A 21,566-nucleotide genomic window follows, 5' to 3' on the forward strand; every position below is an offset into this window, starting at 1 on the left:
TGCCTCGTTTGGCTTAATTCCATCCTAGATCATCTGTTTTAAAAGAGCCCCCGCAGTTCCCCCTTAGCAGAATGTGACATGCTTGGAGGAGATTCCTCATGAGTCCTGAACCACAGTGGTTGTTAAATAGCAGCTTTCCAGGAGAAGTTTGGTGATTATGGGGGAAGAACATGTTGAATATGGATTAACAGGGCCTTGAGAAGGCAAATACCATACTGAAATTAAGATCAAGAGGAGAATTCACAAGACCTGAAGTAATCCTTTTTGTTTTCTTTCCTGTGGGTCGGTATGTCCCTGGATGACACAGTAGGTACTTGGTTCTTTTCTGTACATTGCTTCTCTGATAAAGGTGGAAGCTGGAAAGCATTGGACAGCTATGAGCACAGTCCAAAATTTGTAAAATGCATCCTAGGAAGACAGACTGAATAAATTGGATTGGTTCAGCTTAAAATAAAACTATGAAGTCAGAATGTGAACATAGCAGTCCTCAAGTGCCTGAAAGGTTGTTGCAAAGAAAAAGATGAGACAAAAATAATGGAATTGGATTACTAAAGAGGAAGATGGGATTTAGAAGAAGGCAGAAAGTTGTTGAAGAAAACTAAATTCCCTCTGTGGCATGTTGTGACTAAGATTGTCTTTTTGATGTGTTCAGGGCATGGCAGTTGTATTTTCAGCCTCACTGAAAAGAGATTTGCTCAGGAAATTTCTTGCATAACTGAAAGCAGCAATGGTAATTCACATGTAGCTTTCAGTGTTCATGCAAGTGATGGCTGTAGCTTACCAAGATAGAGCCCAAAATATAGCTGGGGGCTTGGAGGGGGAGGGTGTTTGGGGGTCTTTTTTACTAAACATGAAAGTGATCACAACCCTTTTAGCAAGACACTTGGGTACAATATGTCCACCTAAATCACTTCTTTCCAGCTACCTGACACACCAAAGCCCATGGGCTGTGCATGGGGTGTATTAATAAAGATCCAATGTATGAAGCAGAGGACTGTGTACTTCGAGGTGGCTATTTCTACAGGGAGAGAGGCAGAAAGCCTTTCCACAGGGAAGACATGAAATTGTAGACAGAGGCATATTGAGACACGATAGTGTGGAGGGGATGACCTTCCTTTATCCTTGTCCTGTCCCCAAACTAAAGCTCTTCAGTTCACACAACTTTTCAAGGCATGCGCCTCCTTTCTCTGTTGAGGGCTGGGAAAAGTAGGCTCATTCCCTTCTGTGGATCCAGCATAAAGAATTAAGCTGTTTTAAGCTCTGATGGATGCTTCTATATAACTTCTATAGCTCCCGTAGTGATATTGGCCCTCTTATTTAATCTATTATGTATTTATCTGTTTCATTTGTTTTCTCAACTTCTCTTCATTAAGCACCAAGGCTTAGGCAATCATACTGGCCTTCTGTACTTTCCCCATGGTTTTAGAGCCAATGGCTTATTTTTACAGCACAAGGAAGGGATCACATTTCTTCAGATTAAAAGAGACAGCTAGGAAGAAAGGGGTTTTTCTAGTGCCATAAGGGACTGCAAAATTTTGATATGTGCTCACACTTCTTTAGGCTCAGACTAGCTCTTCTTGGGGGCCAGTCTGGGATCTTGTTCCATTGCAGCTAACCAGATCCATTGGCAATCAGCTGCAGTTAGTACTGCTGCTTACAGACCTACTTGCTTCTTGCTGGGCTAACAACTTTGCTTTCTAAGTAACATTACTGTGGTTTAAATAGCAATTCCATTTTAAATAATTGTTACAAAAACAGAGGGAATATACCATATGAATATATAATAGCATGTGAATAATACTAAAGAAGATACAGTGGTAGAAATAACTGTTTCCCTCAGGCCACCTGCATCTGTGGGCAGCCATCTGCAAATTGGAATAATAGCTGTCTTCATAGGAAATAAATATTGGTTAGGATAGCATGAATTTTTTTTAACAAGAGAATAAATACAAGTGTTCAGCACTGGCATTGATGCCAAAAATGTCCCTTAGGGAAGTCCGTGGTTGCTTCTATTCCCTTGCATCTCTCAGAGGCTCAGGCTGTTCATAGAGAAAGCTGATACACAGTAATTGGTTATCTCACAGCACATCCTGCAAGAGAGCCCTCAGGTACAAATGGCAGGGTGCCAGCATAAGCTGTGAATGAGAAATTAGGTGTTAAACAAAATCCCCTCAGAGGATTTTCATGAATAAGACCCACGGTATTTTGCTGTCATTATGGCTGACACTTTATCTTCACAAAAAGAAATTAACATTTTCATCAATAAAGGAATCCAAACTCTAGCTGAGATGTAATTCAGTTCAGTTCCTTTAGCGTGTCTAGCACTTCATTAAGTAAAACCAGGTAGCAGAGTCCAGTGAAGAGGAATTTGATTCATTCAGGATGAAGTCAGTGGTAGTGAGCAGTGTTCACTGACACAGGGTGTGGGTCCAGAGTCCTCCTTACAGCATGAAATGTAAGTTATTGTTCGACAGCAGCGCTGGAGCTCCCAACCAGCCTTTTTATCAGAGTCAATTAAGGGACACAAACACCACGCTGCAGAGAACTGGGCTTCTGTTTGCCAGATCATGATTTAGTGTAGCGGTTCTAGAGAAGGCAGCTGAGCCCGTTGAACCACTGTATGATGAAACCAAACTGTCCAGTGTAAGCCAGTGAAATGCAGGAAGACTGTACAAGTATGGAAAATCGTTTTCGTGGGTTTCAGTGATTCATCATTGAATTCAGTGGAAGGCTGAGAATCCTAATGAATATGTATCTCACTTAAAGAACCTAATGGATGCTCTTAATTTTTTTCAGCACCAATGGTTTTCATAGATTTGCCCCAGGTGTACACTAAATAAGTGTTTATCTTCACCTAGTAAAATAAGTGAATGGCCTTCTTAATGTATCTGGATGTTTCTTGATAGACTTAATTGATTCTGCTTCAACAAGGTGGTGGTTTCTTAGTGTCATTCCACCTAAAACTGTCCAAAAAAAGTTCTTATCAGCATTAAAATTGATTTGAAGAGTATACATGTCTCTTAAACCAAAAACTGCTAGAATTGATTATGATAGATGAAAGGTTTTAACTTCATATTTTGGGAGTAGAAAGTATGTATTTTGATTGCATCACTGCAAAAAAGACATACATATACCCCCGGCTTCTTTACTCTGCAGCAATAAAGTCTTTGATTATAATAGTTACTTTCAAAGAAAAAATACATATTTTAGCAGTTTCAGGTTGGCAGCATGAGTAAAATTTGAGACAAAAGGCTGCCAAACTGAACTATGTGTTTCAAGATATTGCTGAATGTTTTTTCAGAGTTACTCATGTCACGAGAAAATTACATCACCTAAGTCCTTGCATACATTTATAAATTGTTATGTGATGCTGAATTGTTGAACCCTGATAGCCAACACAGAAAGCTACATTCTGGGAAAAAATTTCCTGTGAGGCATTAGGTATTTCAAACCCAGGAAGGAAATTCTTTAGCCCAGTACTCAGGACTGATATTTTTCATGTAATGAATTGGAGGGGCGGGGAAGCCTGGAATGCGAACTATGAGGATGGAAAACATTTAGCCACTCTTGGAATGATATGAATGTTTTTACAGGAAGCTTGAGTAAACACACATGCTGCTGCTTAGTAGGCTGCAGTTAACTTTTTTGGACAGTAGACAAAATTTAAACAAGTATGCGGACTCGAATGAAAGGCTGTTGAGCAGCACACCCTTCAGGCCCCGTTTTGAGCCAGTTATCACTTGAAACATAAGGTTAAAAGTTAGACAACTGTTTGTTGAGAGTTTTTTCCTTTTTTTTTAATGGTAAATGCTTGAATTTTGAATTGGATTTGAAATGCACTGATTTTGAATTTTTTTAAGTCAGTTGATATTGGTTTCATAGGATCAAAACATCTTACTTCTTTTAAAGGTGTAGTCTGTGTTATGAATTACTACAGAGGAGGGAGCTATTTCACTTTGCCCAAACATGGGCATGTTCTTTACTATTCATGCTGGAGATCTTTCTCCTTGTTTAGTATAGAATTTTATTAATTTTTTTCCCCCCAGAAGAGGTTTTCATTTTATGAAAACAAAAGAGATGTTGGACGTGGTATAATCCTATTCTGTTGAGCTTATTCAGAAGAAATGTTGTGCAGAGGAAAAAGCTTAGAATACAATAGTTGCTTCCCTACTTACAACCAATTTTGTAAAACCATGGAGTAACTATTTCCCTCACATGATATTACTAAAAGTATGAAACAAAAACTTTTTGGAGTTAAAATATTGCATTCCAAATGAAACAAAGCAAAGAGATTGTTTTTCATGTAATAATGATAATAAGAATACCTTGCCAAGAGGTGAAGCCTGAGTAATGTATTAACTTAAAGGAGAGCAAAAAAAATGAGACTGATTAAAGCTGGTTGTGGATGTTACTAAATTACTCTTAACAGAGAATTGCTCTTACAAACACCTGGAAGAAATTTTGCTTTCTGAATAAAAAAACTAGTTTTTAATTCATGAAGTAGATTCAGAGAGTTAGTGTTAGGCAAAGGTACTTATTTTTGCTAAAGGAAAGTAATCAGTACTTGGCAAAAGGATACAGAAATCATCAGAAATTGAAATACTTGTCTTTTGACTTCAGTTCCTTGATTAGGATTCATCAAGAATATTGCTGCTTTCACTGGAAATGTCTTGAGTTTATATGAAAGTGAAATTCAGAGTCATGCAAGTTGGAAAGGACCACCAGAGATTTTTCTAGTCCTGTCTCCTGCTCAAAGGAGGTTCAGTTACAGAAGGATGTCAGGGCCTTGTCCCAGTTAAATTTGGAGTATTTTGAAGGATGGAGATTGCACAAGTCTCCATGACAATGTTGTCGTTTGATGACCCATGTAGTTAAAAAGAAGATCAAAACAGCTTTTATCAAGTTGTCTTTTCCCATTTCATGTTTGTTTTTGTTGCCTCTCATCCTAGCCTGGAGCCACCTCCAAGATTAGCCAGGCCTTGTCATCTTTGTACCCTCGGGTTAAGGAGTGGCAGACAGCAGTAGGATGCCCCCTGACCCTCCTTCCCCTGGCTGAGCAAGCCCTGCTTTGTCTCAGCCTGTTCTCATGTGCCACCTCTCCAGCCCCTGGCCAGCTCAGTGGCCTTGTGACCTACCTGCTCAGGTGTGTCCATGTTTTTCTTCCACTCTGGAGCCCAAAGCAGGACACAACTCCAGCTGTAGGCTTCCAAGTGCTAAATGGAGGGAAACCATCGCTTCCTTGTACCTGCAGGATGTGCTGGTGCAGGTCCCTCTTGTCCTTCACACAAACCAAAACTGAACTCTTGGTTCTCTCATAATAATCTGGCTTTGTAGTAGAGCAGTTAAGTGTAATCCCTTTTTGCTTTCTGATACAAACTCTATGGCCAGAGTTTAGATTTTGAACATCTCAGTTCATATTTTGAATATGATAGGAAGGTGGGTATAATTTTTCCTTCTGATTCCACACTTAAGAAGGATTCTAGTTAGTTAGTTAATTGTCTTTTATATAATTTATATAATTATGATTAAATCTTCAGTGAATGGTTTGGTTTTGACATGCAGATAAACACTAGAAGTTAACAACATTGCAATAAATTGTAAATTCTCCCTGGGTTTTTTTCTTTATTTTTATTTGTTTTCCAAGGCTTCAGCAGTCAGTGGTATATTTCAGGTTTCATTCTCTGACTTTTTTTTTTTAATGATTGATCAAATTGTGTATATAATAAAACTGTAATCCTGAGAAACAAATTTTCCCTGATCTCACTGAAACATGGGTGCACCAATTTTTCTCCATATCTGAACACTTGAGCAGTATCTTCGTACCCTAATACTCATTAAAGTATAACAAATATAAGGTACAGTACTAGACCACATTGACCATCCTATGTTCTTGTGCATGTGTTTATAGTAGCTCACATTGTTAACAGAAGAAAATATCTGCTGTTTGTACTGCAAGCTGCATCACATCATTCAGGAGGAGTGGGAGGTCTCAGAAATCAAAAAAGAGGTTTTGTTCATATTACAAAAGTATTCTAGATTGAAAATAATCAGTGAAAATACTATTCAACTTTGATATCTTCTTTCTTTTTCTTTTTTTTTAAATTTTTTAGACATCCAGGTTTTGTGTTGATATCGTTGATATAGGTCCTTAAGGACAAAGCTAGCTCCAGGCATTACATGAATGTCACTCTTCTTTCACCACAAATGCAGTTTGATTTCAAGCTGGAATGATAAGATTCAGGATTTGATTGCAAATTGTAGTATTTTTTTTCAGTAGACTAGTCAGACTGAAGGTCCACCAGTAGCTGAAATATCTGCTGTAGATTGTAGATGATAAAATTGTTGAAGTTGTTTTTTAAGTAAATGGCATTGTAAAAAATTAATTCAGATATTTTTATCAACTTCACAGCAAGCAAATTAATAATCTTCACCAAAATTCACCAGAGAAAGTATCAGAGATGATATTTGGAGGCATGATGTTCTAATAGGAATCTGCCTTTAACTTTATATATAAGCACTTGGCATCAGCAAAATCTGTGCTCCATTAAATAATCCATTGTTTTCATCCAGACTCTCTTCAATCCCTTGCACTTTATTTTCTTCTCTCTTTCTTTCTATGGTATAGTTGTATTGTTGGTAAAGCATACAGGCAGAAACAGCACCCGTTTTTCCCACCCATTGTCTGTGCATTTGTGCACTGGATCTTTCTTCAGCCGTTTCTACCAAGAGCAGCAGTGAAAGCCCAGTTCAGATGGTGTGGTGGTACATGCTTTTTCAAGCTTAGCTACTGCTTGCCTATTCAAATAGCCAGAAGTCTGGCTGAGCAGATCTGGCTTTATTTGTTGAGTCTTGTCTAGTGAAGTGAAAAGGCCTGAATTTAATTTTTTTTTTTCCTGGCTGCATTTTTGCACTTGTGGGGGTAGGGAGTGAAATTATTTCTTTTGTCCTCTGCTTGCAGCTCATTGAGTAGCAGGCATGCATATAAAATTACTGTATCTCGGGGCTTACCTTTAGGGAGAGAAGGGAGAAAGAAATAGATTTGTAAGCTTGACTGGAAACACTGAGGATGCTGAAAGCAGGCCCAAAAGTGGAAGGTAACAGAATAATAAAACACAATGACTAGAGGACAAGCAAAAACTTTTCAAATTAATGTAACAGTAGTTTAATTTCATCCTTTATAAGAAATATCATATTACTGCATGTATCAAAGGCACAAAAATTGTGTCCTTGTGCCCAAGGCAAGGGAGCATCAAAATACAGATGTTTAGTTTGAAAAGTCACCAAAAATTATTCAAGTAGTATATATAGCTATATAGATAGATATATAAAATTATGATTGGTTTTCATAAGTGTTATGTTATGCCTGTTATCTTGAGGGAAGTTATCTTGAGGGGTAGACTTTAATGATGGGGAGTAAAACACAATCCTCTTTCTCTCTACCTTTAGTTTACACCTGAGTGGATCAAAGAGTACTGATTAACCTGCATCTCAACTTTCAGTAAGCTGTTGTAGGCTTTATTTTATCGACATGTTTTACCTCACATCTGCAGTCAGGTGGTAAAGCTGCAGTCGCCTTCAGTTCCCCAGCTTGTGTTACTGTCAGTGAACTTTGCTCTGGGCAGCAGTAATGATTCATATGATTTGTACTGGTTTTAGCTGCCTGTGAGTACAAGCATTGCTGTGGCCTTTCTGTCATTTGAAGTGTAAGGCTTGTGGTGGCTGACCAGTAACCTGAATGTAGCTTCAGGGTAGCTCTTGCATTCTGGCCTTTTGCATGTTTAGGATATTCTGCTTAGAGAGCAGACCGATGCTAAAAATCGGTTTGGTTGCAGAACTAGTTTGTATACTCAGAGACCTAAACAGCCAGGATTAATTAATGGAATTTATCATATTATTGGTATATATTACTAAATGAATTTGAAAACAACTACAAAGAGTTCATTTAGACTAAAAGAAGTCTAGTGTGGAAGTCCATGGATTTTGAAATACTTTACCCATTATGGCTATTCTTTTATACTACATGTGCAGACCAGAGCTGTGAAATGAAGAATTCTTGGAAACCAATCCTTTGACCTCCAAGCTCATTATAAATAATAAATCCCCATTAAAAAAAAAAAAAAAAAGGAAAATTTTTAATTTCAATAAGGACATATTTGAGGGATATGGATAGACATCACGCCGTTATGCAGACAAAGCTGTTGGCACTGTTCTATATATTTTTTAAATGTATTGCTACTTTTCTACAAGAAATTATACAAGCAACCGAATTTGAGTGTTACTCAGCAAGTGCATAATCTGAACCACGACCTCTGAGATAAGTTTCAAGTTATCTAACTTAATTCTAGTGTCTTAAATGCTGTTTTTTCACTCCAAACTCTAGTTAGCTGACCTAATTTTAAAAGGATTAAAAACTTTCATTGGCTACGTAAACTGTTGTGCTGGGAAGAGCAAGGCTGGAGAGAAGCTAGGAAAGCTGAAAATTGTGAAAGACAATGAAAGCAGAAAAGTTCATCCTTGTAATAGAATAATTTTCAGTTGACTGGAAGGCATGGGTGCAAAAGCTGCCTGCTGGAATGTAGCCAATAGGCACAGAAATCTGTATTTTGTTTAGCAATGTATACTTCTAACAACTTAATCTACATTGAGTAATATTTTACCCTAACTCTGAAAGTAAAGACTAGCTGCTTGTAGGTATAAATGGCAAAATCTGTGGTTTGAGGATGAAAGATGGCGACATGTGGCCACCTCCACTCCATAAAATTTCTCCATATTTTCACAATTTATCACTTCAAGTATGGAAGGCTTTTTAAATTTCATTTTGTATAAATCTTCATTTTTTGAGGTGGAGAAACAGAGTGCACTTAAACAGTTGAAGGACTGAAATGAAAGGTCATAGTTCTTTAAATCATGCAAATTTTGTTTCCTGAATTTTTCGTATAGTGTTAGTAATGCTCATAACTATGAATTCATTGGTTTTGTTTAAACACTTCTGGAGAAAAGTGGACAAAATAAATATTTTGCATTTAGTTTGAAATTGCATGTGCAGGAAAGCTGATTTTGTAGTGAACAAAAAAAAAGTGGTATTTTTTTCTGTTTCAATACTTCACAAATTTTCTGCAGCTTCATGCTGTTTTTGTTGAGTGAACATCACTTTGAAACGAAGTCTGTTTATCAAATTGTTTCTAAAGTACTAGGAATATTCATCAGAAACAAAAGTAATTAAAGTTACTCTCTTTACTGTTACATTGTGTTTGGATTTTTGTGAACTTAATTAAAATATTCAAGAATCTCGAATTTATTTGTTTTTCTTTCCTTACCCCCAGAACCAACGTATATCACAATAGGTCCACCCACCTGTGAGGTTTTGGTGAACTGCACTCTGACTGAAAAAGACTGTATCTATAGCTTCAAACTGGACCAAAATGGTTGTCGCATTTGTCAGTGCAAAACTAGTGAGTATGCAGAAATACAGTGGCTTCTACCTTTTATATCAAGCTGTATGTGAAAATGGTAGTGTGCTGGTTTTTTCCATTCGTAATGTTGATTATATGTTGTATTAGTATGTTTGTGCTTTATAGTTGTTCATCCTTAAAGAATTGGTTCCTGCTTTCTGACACTGCTTGCTTGCTTAATATGTGTTTGGAGGAAAATGTACAGTGTCTGACTTTTGTGGTAAAAAATTAACAGCTGGCTAGAAAAGGTAATAATTTGGGACCTATGTTATATAGTCTATATTCATATAGACTTTGAGAAGTTTTATGAGAATTCTACATTTCATTTTCCTCTGTTTAAAGTGTTTTAAGAGCATCTGGGTTTCTGCACTTCAAGAACTCCTATTGCTAAGCAGCCTATTTTCAACATAGCTTTTTTTGTCAAAATTTAGATTTTGAGGATAAATGTTTGAAATTATATGCTTGGGTATGGGTGTTTGTATATATACAAGTATATCCATATTTGTATTTATTTCTATAATATATTCTTATCTATTTTATATACATATATAATATTTAGCTAGCATTTTTGCAGACTTTAACATCTATTTATTCCCAAAGGAAAAACACTGTGCCTTGTAAGAACTTTGTGTGTATCAAGAAAAACATATTTGCTATGTGTTTCCTTAAGACTTCAGTGTTTGAAGGTGAAATGTAAAGCAGTATCAGGTTGGTTTTTAGAATTGGCCAACAAAAGGACACCTGTGGAGTACTAGTCTCTGCTGCAGGTTGCACCTCTGTGGCTGCCAACCTAACCTAGGTGTAAACTCTCTTTGTAATGTTATTGGAGTTTTTCAGCTTTCTTGCAGCCTCTAAGGCTTCCACAACTAAAGTATTACTCCATTCCTTTTCTTTTGGTTTCAGTCCACTCATTCTCAGCCACTTTCTAAACCAATATGACTATTGTAGGGGTCCCAAGTAGAAATGGTCAAAATAAAATTCTTAAGTGGTACAAACTAAAGAGCTTTAGGAGTGGATTGGTGTGGGAGAGGACATCGTAACTAAAGTAAATAGATGGGAAGCATAACATTATCATGGCAATACAGAAATACTACCTTTGATTACAAGTTGTATTCGGGAAAGGATGACTTTCCTTAGGTTACGTCCAAGCTACTGCATACTTGCCTTACTTCGTTCTTCGTAAGGAAAACAGTAGAAATGTTAAGGTCTGCTTTTAACATTGTAATTTGATTTTCCTTCTCCTTCTGTTATTATTAAATTCACTGGGAGGTTTGACACAAACAAGAAGATGGACATACTTGGCAAATTTCATCATCTGTGCCTGTGCATGCAGTCCTTCCCTCCAGTTTGGTGCACTGGAGACACACCACTCCAAAGGACAATTTCTTTTGTCCTAGGTTACCAGACTGCATATGGATACAAACCACATCTCAGGATGTTCTTGCTTAAAGTATTTCTGATTAAATAGTGCATAAGAACCAATTCAGGGGGATTTTTCTCTTGTCAGATTTGCTTTAAACTTTTTTCACTTTACAGTAGCAAACTATCTGGAGCAAAGTTAATAGTATCATTTATCATCTCTTTTTCTCAGTTAAATAATGTGACTAGTAGATTGCTTAAAAATCTCAGTCATTTAGAAAGAGGAGACCTTTATTTTCTAAGAAAGTGAAGAAAAATAACAGCTTGGAAATCTTCATCATTTGGCAGTTATCAATCAGAATGACAGAAATTGAATTCTTCTGTCACGTAATGTCTGTCGCTTGCAAGGCTCATCCTTTGGACAAAAGAGTGTGTGGGAAGTGAGAAGAGAGGAGTCTTAGGTCAAACATGCTGAAAATGTACTGTGCTAGGAGATCCTGTGTACTTTAATGTCCAAACCCGTTCAGTTGCATCTTGGTTCTCTTAAGGACATCAGAACACATTTATCTTTAACTCATGTAGACTCCTGTAGACTTTTGGGAACATCATTATCTTTATACTGCATCCACTTGCTTTTTTCTAAGCTGCTCAACAGAGTTAAATTAACTGCCTTGGTAAGGAAGCCCTTGTGCCCATACTAACATTTGGAGTCATCATATCCTAATTCTGCTAATCTATTTCCAATAAAGTTTCGGTTTTTGTTAATTTATCTTTATGTACCTCTGCTGAAGTTTTGTTGTACTTCAGTCATTTCAGCAAAAATAAAAGCAAAATAATAAAGTGGAAGAACATAGAGTGAAGGTGTAATTTGTTCTTCTTTATTACCTTCATTTGCATTCATGTTGTCAAAAATAAGTACAACGGGTTTATTTGGAATGAATATGTAACCACAGTATAATGTAACTTGTTTGGTGCTTCATTGTAATTTAGTTTTAAGTCTATCCACCTGGTTCAACCCAACTACAGAGTGAGAAGGAAGAAAGAAGCAAATCAAAACATTTCTAGAGTATTATTTTAATAGAAGTAGTTTACTTTGTCATTTATCCTTCTTTCTGTTTCTGCAGTGAATGCAAAAACATTCTGCAGCAACACACAGTGAAAACATACATGCTGTAAAGTAAAATAAAATCTTTTTAAAAATAGCAGAGCTAGACCATAGTTGTAAGAGAAGGGAGGAAAAAAACCACCAAGCAAAGAGTGAGCATAGACTGCTATGGGAAGAAAGTTCAGTAAGTACTCATGGAACCACAAATGATGAGGGAGAAAGAATGATCATATTGACCAGAAGCATCTAGAAGCCAAAGCAGCATGATGCGACAATAAAAGAGTAGAGTCCAGAATCTAGAAAGAATCACTGCAGAATACCAAGAATTAAACTAAAACAAGTACGAAAAGCATGAAATGCACTACCCAAAAAAAAAGAGAAAAAGAAAGGATGTTATAAGATGATGCAGGAGCAAAACACAAACAGAAAAAAGTAAATAAGAAAAAATTGTAGTGTGCAGCAATACTCTTGTGTTTGGAGTGTCTAGGCCTTTACTTTCATAGGGAGAATTGGAGTGGAATGAAGTCTTTAGGAAGACAAATCCTTTCAGCTTCCTTTTGGAAGACAAGTGGTCTGCTGTTTGTGAGGCAGGGCTCCTTTTGCCCCAAGGAAGACTAATGGCATATTAAATAATGCCTGCTGGTTGAAGCAGCATAGGATTTAAAATCTGATTGGTAGTTGCTGCTGCACACAAAGTCGTTCTTCAGCAAGCGTCTGCAGTGTGGGCCTTGTCTGTTCCCTGGATTAGTTTCATGGTAAAAAACAACCCTTTAAAATCTCTCCTGTGACTGAGACTAGTATTTTACCCCAAATGAATTGAACGTGTAGTACTCTTCAGGACACAACTGTGAGCTTGTATGACTTTAATTTTTTTTAACATTTCAAATCTTACTAAAATGGAATTAGAGTGTTGTTGTCAATTTTAAAAATTGTTTGCATAATTTAGAAGGCTTACCTTTGCTGTTTCAAGATGCAACTGTCATCCAGTTTCATTAATTTCAGACTTCTTATGGAGAGCTGCAACTGGAGAAGGCCAAGATGAGTCGTTTTCCCTGCACATTGTAATGCATCACCTTCCACTTCATGTCGTGGTCTCTTTTGTCTGCCAAAGCAAGTCATGCAACCACTATTCAAAAATAAGAAATCTTTGTATATTTTGTGTTTGCACAGTCTTCTCAACATGAAACCGCCTTCTTCCCAAAACACATCCTATGGATACATGCAGAAATAACTTTGGAAGTGTTAGTACCTTTTCCTTTAATGAGAAGAACATGTTTTCTACCATGGAGTTAAAAGGAGGCATTGACATTCAGTCTATACTAGCATACACTAGAAGCATGGTCCTCAATATTCTGGCAAGTTACACCCGTCTCCCTTTACAGCTGATGAAGCAGCGTGAAATTCCAGCATGGAGTTTGGGTCTGACAGTGTGGGTCTTTATTTAGTTGCATAGGCATTTAAAGGCAGGATTGATGGGTTTGAGAAAAGGCAGGTAGGTTCATCTGTAGGCTGTCTATAAAGAGCAACAGTTAAGGCTCTGAAAAAGCCTAGAGAGTGATGATGGGAAAAAGCTTAAGAAAACTTTGCAGGGACTGCAGTGAAAGAACACATCTCAATTCCTTGCTTTGGTGTTAATTCTTCAATAGTTAGAGTCCTAACCTTTCAATCTTATAGCCAAAATTTGAATATCTCATTCCTGTATTTCTGTAAGTAGTCCTTACTCAGGGATGTGTGTTCTCAACACTTAAACTCTCTCAGTGTCAATTTCTCCCATTTAAATAAACTTATTTTGTGTTTGTTTCTGTGTCAAAATGAGGTCGGACAGTAAATGCGTACTAATCACACAAAAGGTACTTCAGGCAATGCAAAATTCCTGGAAATAGTAAAGTAAAATATAAATTAGCTAACGCTTTTCTGTTTTAATAGCAATTGTCTTCCAGTATTACTTTGATTTCACAACAAATTCCATGGAAAATAAAAGTTAGAAAATAAAAATTCAGGTAATCTTTCTTAGTGCAAGGGAGAGCACAAAATAGATTTTTGAGTAATTCTGTAAGACAGAAAAAAGATGTCTTACTATTCTGCAGTGATGTAAAAGGGAATACCTATTACGTGCAAGACTTCAGTTAATGAAATACAACCATAGAAAACTTAGGATGAAGCACATTTCCTAAAAATTTAAGGCTCAGAAAGAGCTCAGGAAAAAAAAAAAAAGTACATATTCTTAGTAGAACAAAAGTACTAACTCTAAGCCCATGTGCAAGATAGTGTAAGTGTTCCATGAAGAGGATGGAATTATGATGAACAACTCATGCCAAATAAATATTATCTGTATTTTCACTGGAGTGAGTTTTTGGCAGGATCTCTGAAGATTACAATATATTGGAGTTAGTGCTTACAATATATCTAGTGCTTCAGAGGCAGATAAGAATTTCACTTGGCTTGACTTGTTAAGAAAAAAAAAAACAAAAAACAGTGTGCTTGAAGCTTGATCATTCTACAGTAATTCCACCTTTGAGATATCACTGCTAGAATTTCATTTTCATGAATTCATGTGTTGTATGTGAATCCTAGATTTGTTTAGAGCACATACCAAAGTGGTTAATTTGCCTCAACGGACTCACAAGATGATTTCTTGAAACAGGGTTTCCTAGCATCACAGCGCCCAGTCCCTTCATTTTTATCCAGCTTTTGTGAATCATGATTTAAGTCTAACAAAAGGAGGGAGGGTTAGTGTGGATCTGTGGAGGCAATATATTCAGAGAATTCCAGTTACTGTTAAGTAACCTAGTTTTCTCCTTCATAAATTTGCCTCCCCAGATCCCCACCCCCGAAGATTAAGCAGCAGTAGCAATCCACACGGAGAGGACGGCTGAGGAGTGCTTAATTATAAAGGTACTGTGAAACAGTTCTCCTGGTATGATCTGTCCTCAGCGTCAAGAAAATAATACTGGTAAAGGTATGTAGCTAGCTTTGTGTAGCCATGCTACAAATTTGTGAAAAGGGACACCAGCGTAAGGCAAGTTAAAATACTGACATAATTCATGTCATGTATCTATTATTATTCTCTGGCAGTTTGTTTTGGGTTGTTTTTGGTTGTTTTTTTTTTTAATCTGTGAATTACAGGACTGAAAACTAAAAGTATTTCAACATAGAATGCATTTTCAAAACTTTTTAGAGTAAGATGATTTTCAGTCCTTACAGTACAAATATCAGTGTGTCCATATGTAAAATAATATATTGAAAACCATAAATATCCCAGTTTAAGAGCCTAGAGGTTTTTTAATACCATATATAAGCTAGAAAAAGGAAAGTCTTTTTTTTAAAAAAAAAAGAGCTGGAATTACAATCAAGCTATTAAAAATTCAAGCAGAATACCCTTTTTAGAACTAACATGCAATTCATGGAATTGAATTTTGTTTACTTTTTAAAGGGTTTTTTGGGCAATATTTTATAACACTCCAAATATTTGTAGGTTCATGTGAGGTAGGGATATGAGCACTCTGAAATCGGGAATAAATCATGCACATAATGGTTTGAATTTGGAACGAAGACCTGTGATTCGTTTTGAGATGCATTGGCCCTGAGAAGGAGAGGTTGCATTGTATCCGAAATATTCCACTGCTAAGTTCTGCCAAATGCAGACATTACTAACATACCATGGGACAGCATATTTTTGTTGTCTTTTTTTCTAGGTGAGACCTTGACTGTAGTAGGTCACATCAGTATGTCAGCTGCTGATTTGTGAACATGCTTTTCTTTCCTTCAGCAGCTGGTGTCTCAGTTTTACAGACACCAGACTGCCTTTGAGAGTAAGATACTTACTGGAAAAGAGTTTTAAAACACCAGATAGTTTGTGTGCAGCATGCTCACCATATCTTGGTAATCATCAGTTCTCAAGACTTTCTTCTACAGTGTTGTCCCATCCTCCATATCCCAAAGAGATTCCTCTTAAACAGTATAATGCTCTTCTGAAACTCTCAGTATTTGTTTTATTATAGTGTGCATGTATGAAAGGGATTGTAAGTGTGTGGAGGAAGTGGGGAAAGAAATTGTTATATTTAAAAGCAGTTTATGGACAATGGTGACCAGGCTTAAATATCTCACCAATACCTGTTTGTTTGTTCATAATTCACAAATGGATTTTTGGAAGACTAATTCATCAGCTGTTCTTTCTGCTTGTATTTTTATCCAACAGCATCACGTTAAATTGATTCAAATGAATCCAATTATTTGAAATTCCCATATTCAAGTCAGAATATCATGTGTTTAATTGCATCAAAGTACAGAACAAAGTATTTGCTAGTACTGTAGTCTTTAGAGGACTCAAAGTCTGTAGGCGATAGCTTTTGCCAGTGTGGTGAGGACTAGTAAAGACTATGACTGGACTGTGAACCAACTGGACCTGTTGGTAACTGACTTTGCTGCTGCTTTTGCAGTTGTGGTTGTACAGGAAAGAAAACTACATGGTCTTGTTCTGTGGGCGGGATTCACTGCTGTAAGTTCTTAGTGCTTGTTAGTCCTCATGTGAGTATGAGTTCTAAGCAGGAGATTATTTAATAACATCATTGCTTCAGGACAAACAACCTTTCCATGTTTAGTGTCCTAGCCTTCTACTGTACTTGATTCTTTCAGCATTTTATGTGATATTTCAGCTAATGTCATCACATTAAAAAGCTAAGTATTTGTAGTGAAAATACGGTCCTTTCAGCCTGAGACATTGAGGAACACATTCCTCTTTTCCTAAAGTCATAGCTCATCAGTATCATTCTGGAATCATCCAATATCCTGCATCTGAACTCTGAGCTTGTCGTGTAAATTATTTTATGTATTGGCATGACCATATTGACAATTCATATTTTATAAGAAAAATTAATTAACATGTTTCTACCAACCATGTAGAGCTCTGCTCTCCATCCAGTTATTTCCCTAAGCAGCACAATGACAGATGTTTTCCCTTTGATTTCCTGTTTATGATTTTGTTTGGTTTAGTCTTCCACTTCCTCCCTAACCATCAGTTTAGTTCCCTATGTGATATCACTATAACTAATCAGTCACAAAACCAAAAAAAAAATAGCTTATACTATGTGTTCAAAAGCTTAATCCCATTCTGTTAGAGTTGCAGTGATGTTCAAGTGCATAATGCAGTTCTGTCAAATGGTAGTTTTCTTCTGCATTATTTTTTAAAATGTTTGCTATACCCTCATTTCAGTCTGTCTGGTTGAAGCAGTTATTAGACCAAGTAGGGCTGGATCTCTTCTCTGCAAATACATTCATGATTTGGGATTCAGTTTCTTCATGAAATGTATCTAAGCAGAGATGGAAAACACCCTCAAACAAATACCCTCCTAACATTTTGTCGTAATAGATTTCTTCAGTTCATTGCAGTTGACTTCCATGAATTTTCCTTGTTCCTTAGTATGTGTCACTTGAAATGCAAAACCTTAGCAAAATATCTCGTTTTACTTATCCTTTCATAATGAATTAGTCATAATTTTAGTAGTGATTAATTTAAAGCAATAGCTAAGGCTATAGGAAAATTGTCAGGATGACAATTGTATATGCTGAATTTCATCCACATTTGCATATTTAGGTTTGCAATCTTTTCAATCTTTTTCTCTTTTTTTCTTTCTTTCTCTGATAGCTACACTTTGCTTTGTGACATTGGTGATTCACCTAATTTTCTGAACTAAAACCCTGGCTTTAAATGCTGGACTATACTTTTCATCAGGCCTGTCCAGCAGACATAAACGGTGTGTACCAGATGGTACTTCATTTAGAGAATGCCTGCTGTTGTCATGTTTTTAAAAATGTTTTAATAGGTGACATTTCAATGATTAGATGTAAATTCAGAAAGCAGACCAGAATTCACATTCTTAGTTTCATGACACTACATTTCTTCATAGAGAATTTTTTTCAAAAACTATTTAAAATCTATTTCCACAGTTTGTACTGTCATACTTTGAGGAATTTAAGTGCAATAATTTAATTTCAGTAAAAAGCATCTTATCAGAATTTAATTTTCAGCATCTTATTAGAAAGACTGTGAGCAGAGGTCTGTAGAGATTATTCTGATCACTTCATACATAACATTGACATAACACTAGAAAGTCCATACATTAATACTTGTCTGCACTGACTTCAGCAAACTTTCCCTTTATGTTTGCCATAGCCAGACTGTTAATGATTTTTCCTATGCTCTTTACTGTCTGTTCCTGAAAAGTAATGGTGATTATTAGTCACCCATTTCAGAGCTCTGAAGAACTTTTCTTTCTTGGCCACTTACAAAGGGAAAATTCTTTTGAGGATAACTCACTATGTAAAGGATTAAGCAAGGAGGATATTGCGTCAAGACTGGATCTCCTGGTTAGTATGTCAGCTGACTATTTGAGTTTTATGTATATTTAACATCATAAGCTACTTGGGATGAGACATTTGGGATGTCTTCCTGCTTGTGTAGCACTGCCCTTAGACATCCTGGGCCTTTTAATAAAGTATAGTAACTTTACGTGTAACAAACTTGTTTTGCATCTCTGAAAAGCAGTTTCACTAGCCAAATCAGAGCAGAATAGAAGACTGAAAACAAAGTATTTGGCTGTGGGATTCTGAGGCATCATTATTTTGCCATCTTCTATAATTTTGTAGTCAAACCTGGATGTTGTATTTTGATAGCTCTCCTTTACAGATAATCTGGAGACAAAAAAGATAAAGAAATATGCCAGCTAAAAAAAAAAAAGTTCTTATTTTTTCTGTTTTTTTAGATTTTTTAAAAATTGTTAATTCCAGCTCTTCCTTTTACTTTTTAAAAATACCGATTTATTTCTCCGGTGCCTTTGCATATATACCTTCTTTTCTCTTTACCTGTCTTCATGATCCTCGTGTTTATAGACAGCCATGTAAACATTTCATATCTCTGACAAAGTATGCTTCAGGAAAGGGATGGCTCTGCTCAGTTCAACCTGTGCAATTTCAGGTTTATTCACTGATCAGTTCTGAGCATCTGCAGGAGATATCATAACTTACATTATATCAAAGGTCATAACTGTACTTAATTGTTTTTGGAGATATCCTAGGAGATATCCTAATGTACTTCTCTGTACATTCCTTATAAAGTTCAAGCCTACCTTTAAAAATTATGACTACCTTATAAAGTCTCGCCTAATGGAAAGTTTAGTTAATTTTACTATCACTGTGTGTTGCTAGGGAATAATTCTGTACAAACATTCTAGTATAAGAGCTCATAATTGAAAAACAAATTCTCATTATTTTAACTTCCTTCAAGAGGAGTCTTTGTATTACACATAACTCATTCTTTACCAGAGAAAAATATCAGTTTCCTCTGCATTATAATGTTTTAAAATCAGCATTAGTGGCTACATATTAAAAAGATTAGTATTCTTTGTAGATCGCCCTGATTTAATCTTCCAAAAATGTGTAAAACTTCATGAAGATCTTTTTATGTGTGTTTCTCTCTAAAGCAAGAATCTAAGACAAGGGTTACCAATGCTGTGCAAAGGGTAGATCTAACCAAGAGTAAATGCGTAAATCTTGTGGTATTGATTCTCTGCTTCCAGACACAATCTCTAGAGGTTATGAAAGGATCTGGCATTTCTTTTTCTCTATTCCAAATGGCAAAAACAACCCCAAACGTGCACCCTTTTTACCTCAGACACCAAATTTGCGTAAAAATGGAGAGATGAGAGCCATGACCCTGATTATATTCATACTATTCAAACTGAACACTGTTGTTTGGGATAAGGACACTCTTACGTTGTATGGCACTTCCATGTCCAAATTCCACTTCAGAAGTAGGCAGTGAATTTGCTGATTTTCTCTGACATTTTGGTCTCCTTCTGACACAGTAAGGAACATACCTTCTTTACCAAATGAGCATTAACTTGGTACAATAGATAAGGAAACACTTGGTTTAGCCACTTCTTGATAAGTCTGTATTTTGGAGTCTTAAATGCAACATTACAAAAACAGAAGAGGAAGCATTTAAGTAAAGCAAGATTCCTTCTGTAGTTTTCCTTCAGTAAATTACCCTTTTAGACAATATGTCAATGTTAATAACTGATCTCCTCTTTGGAAAAACTGTGTGCCTAGATGTTCATCCCCCTAAAGGAAAGTGGTCTTCAGGTCCCAAATGAGGAACACATCTGGAAGAATAATCTTCAGCTGACCTCTGTTCAGCCAATGCTTTGCAGTGGTGTGGATGTTCCAGCCAGAGATCAGCCATCCTTTAAATATCACTCCCAAAGTTAGGCCTTTGGATATCACCCGTCATATCTTTCTATTGAAGAATCTTAATTTATTTCCCTTTTTTTCTGTTTTGATCTCGCTTTGGCTATTGTAATAATGGTCATTTCTTTCCCTTGTGTTTTGCATCTTTAGTGTAAAAAACTGCATAATTTTCTGTTTCCTCTCACCTCTGCAGCCAGTAAAAGAACATTGTATTCCACAAAATGTTAAGAGTGGTCTTTCTGGCATTTCTTCTTTCAAGAAAAGCAAAAAGAAACTGATCAATCTCAGAATAGTAAATTGCAATGAGAGGGGACATAGTGATAATTATTTATCTCTGTACTAGATAAATTAAGATGCCAACAGTTCAACATCTTCCTTATGTCACAAGAGGCAGATGAAACTTGGTACTGGACTTCAAGAGACAGACCTTTTAGCCTAGCATCTCTAAGCTTCTGTCACATCTTAGAGTATTGCAGTTATATTTTTAAAAAGCAGACCTTAACCAAGCAAAAATCAGCATAAAGAATTAAAGTTTGTAATATATCCCACCCTTTCAGTACTTATTTAAAATAAGTAGAAGAGAAATAAAGATGATTATAGAGAAATAAAGCCTCCTAAACCCATATAATGTGTGGCAATTATGTGTTATTTTAGATGTATTATTAAAAGCCAATGGAGGCATGGATGTTGGAGTCCATTGGCTGTGCATCTGTTTATAAAATCATGTTAGTTTGTGGTACCAAGTGGTACTTTCCAAGCTGCTGACAGGAACTGTAGAATCCTGTAGTGTCTGCTCATACAGTTTGGGTTGTTACTGGAGAATTCTGTCAAATATTTTAAAAATAGGACAGTCTGAAGATAAGGCCTAGCAGTATTAAGGAAGTTACAAAATGAGCAGGAGGTTTAGCGTGCTGAGGACGTGTTTGATATAAACAGTTTTCATATTGTGATAAGCTGCGTGTGTCCTTTGCAGGGGAGGAGCTGTGCACCGGCCTCATTTCGGGCTGTTCCTTGGATTGTTCCTTTGGCTTCCAGACCGACGCCCACAACTGTGAGATCTGTCAGTGCCGGCCGCGGCCCAAGAAGTGCAAACCCATTGTATGTGACAAGTACTGTCCCTTTGGATACTTGTACGTATTCTCATCCTGAAAGCACGCTTAATGCAACCCCTGTGTGTTCTGAAAATGCGCAAAAATCCAGGCATGTGTACTTGTGTTTGCTTTGAGGCAAAGCAGGGGGAAGTGTAGGAAAAGAGAAATTGCATTACAGATGTGGGAGTGCAGTATGCTTCAAAATGGATTTTGATCAACAGATTTAGAAATAGAAGCTCAAAAAACAGCAGATTATAAAAGGAAAGCAGTGCTAATTTTTTTTTTTTTAAGAATTTGACAAACAAGATGAGAAAG

At 36.5% G+C, this 21,566-nt stretch overlaps 1 protein-coding gene across 6 annotated transcripts in view; it reads left to right on the top strand.

The window, feature by feature from the left end:
- The window catches only part of CRIM1 (cysteine rich transmembrane BMP regulator 1), a 175,004-nt gene that overhangs the window by 130,557 nt on the left and 22,881 nt on the right, over positions 1-21,566 (top strand). For 5 of the 6 annotated variants that reach the window (XM_066178566.1, XM_066178571.1, XM_066178568.1 and 2 more), the window contains 2 exons: positions 9,324-9,452; positions 21,134-21,290. In XM_066178566.1, coding sequence (XP_066034663.1) covers positions 9,324-9,452; positions 21,134-21,290 — 286 coding nt within the window. The remainder of the gene's footprint in view (positions 1-9,323; positions 9,453-21,133; positions 21,291-21,566) is intronic. The other variant, XM_066178567.1, reaches the window with a different exon arrangement.

The sequence above is a fragment of the Chamaea fasciata genome, unplaced genomic scaffold (assembly GCF_029207755.1).
Source record: "Chamaea fasciata isolate MVZ Bird 193981 ecotype frontalis unplaced genomic scaffold, bChaFas1.0.hap1 SCAF_3, whole genome shotgun sequence".
NCBI lineage: Eukaryota > Metazoa > Chordata > Aves > Passeriformes > Sylviidae > Chamaea > Chamaea fasciata.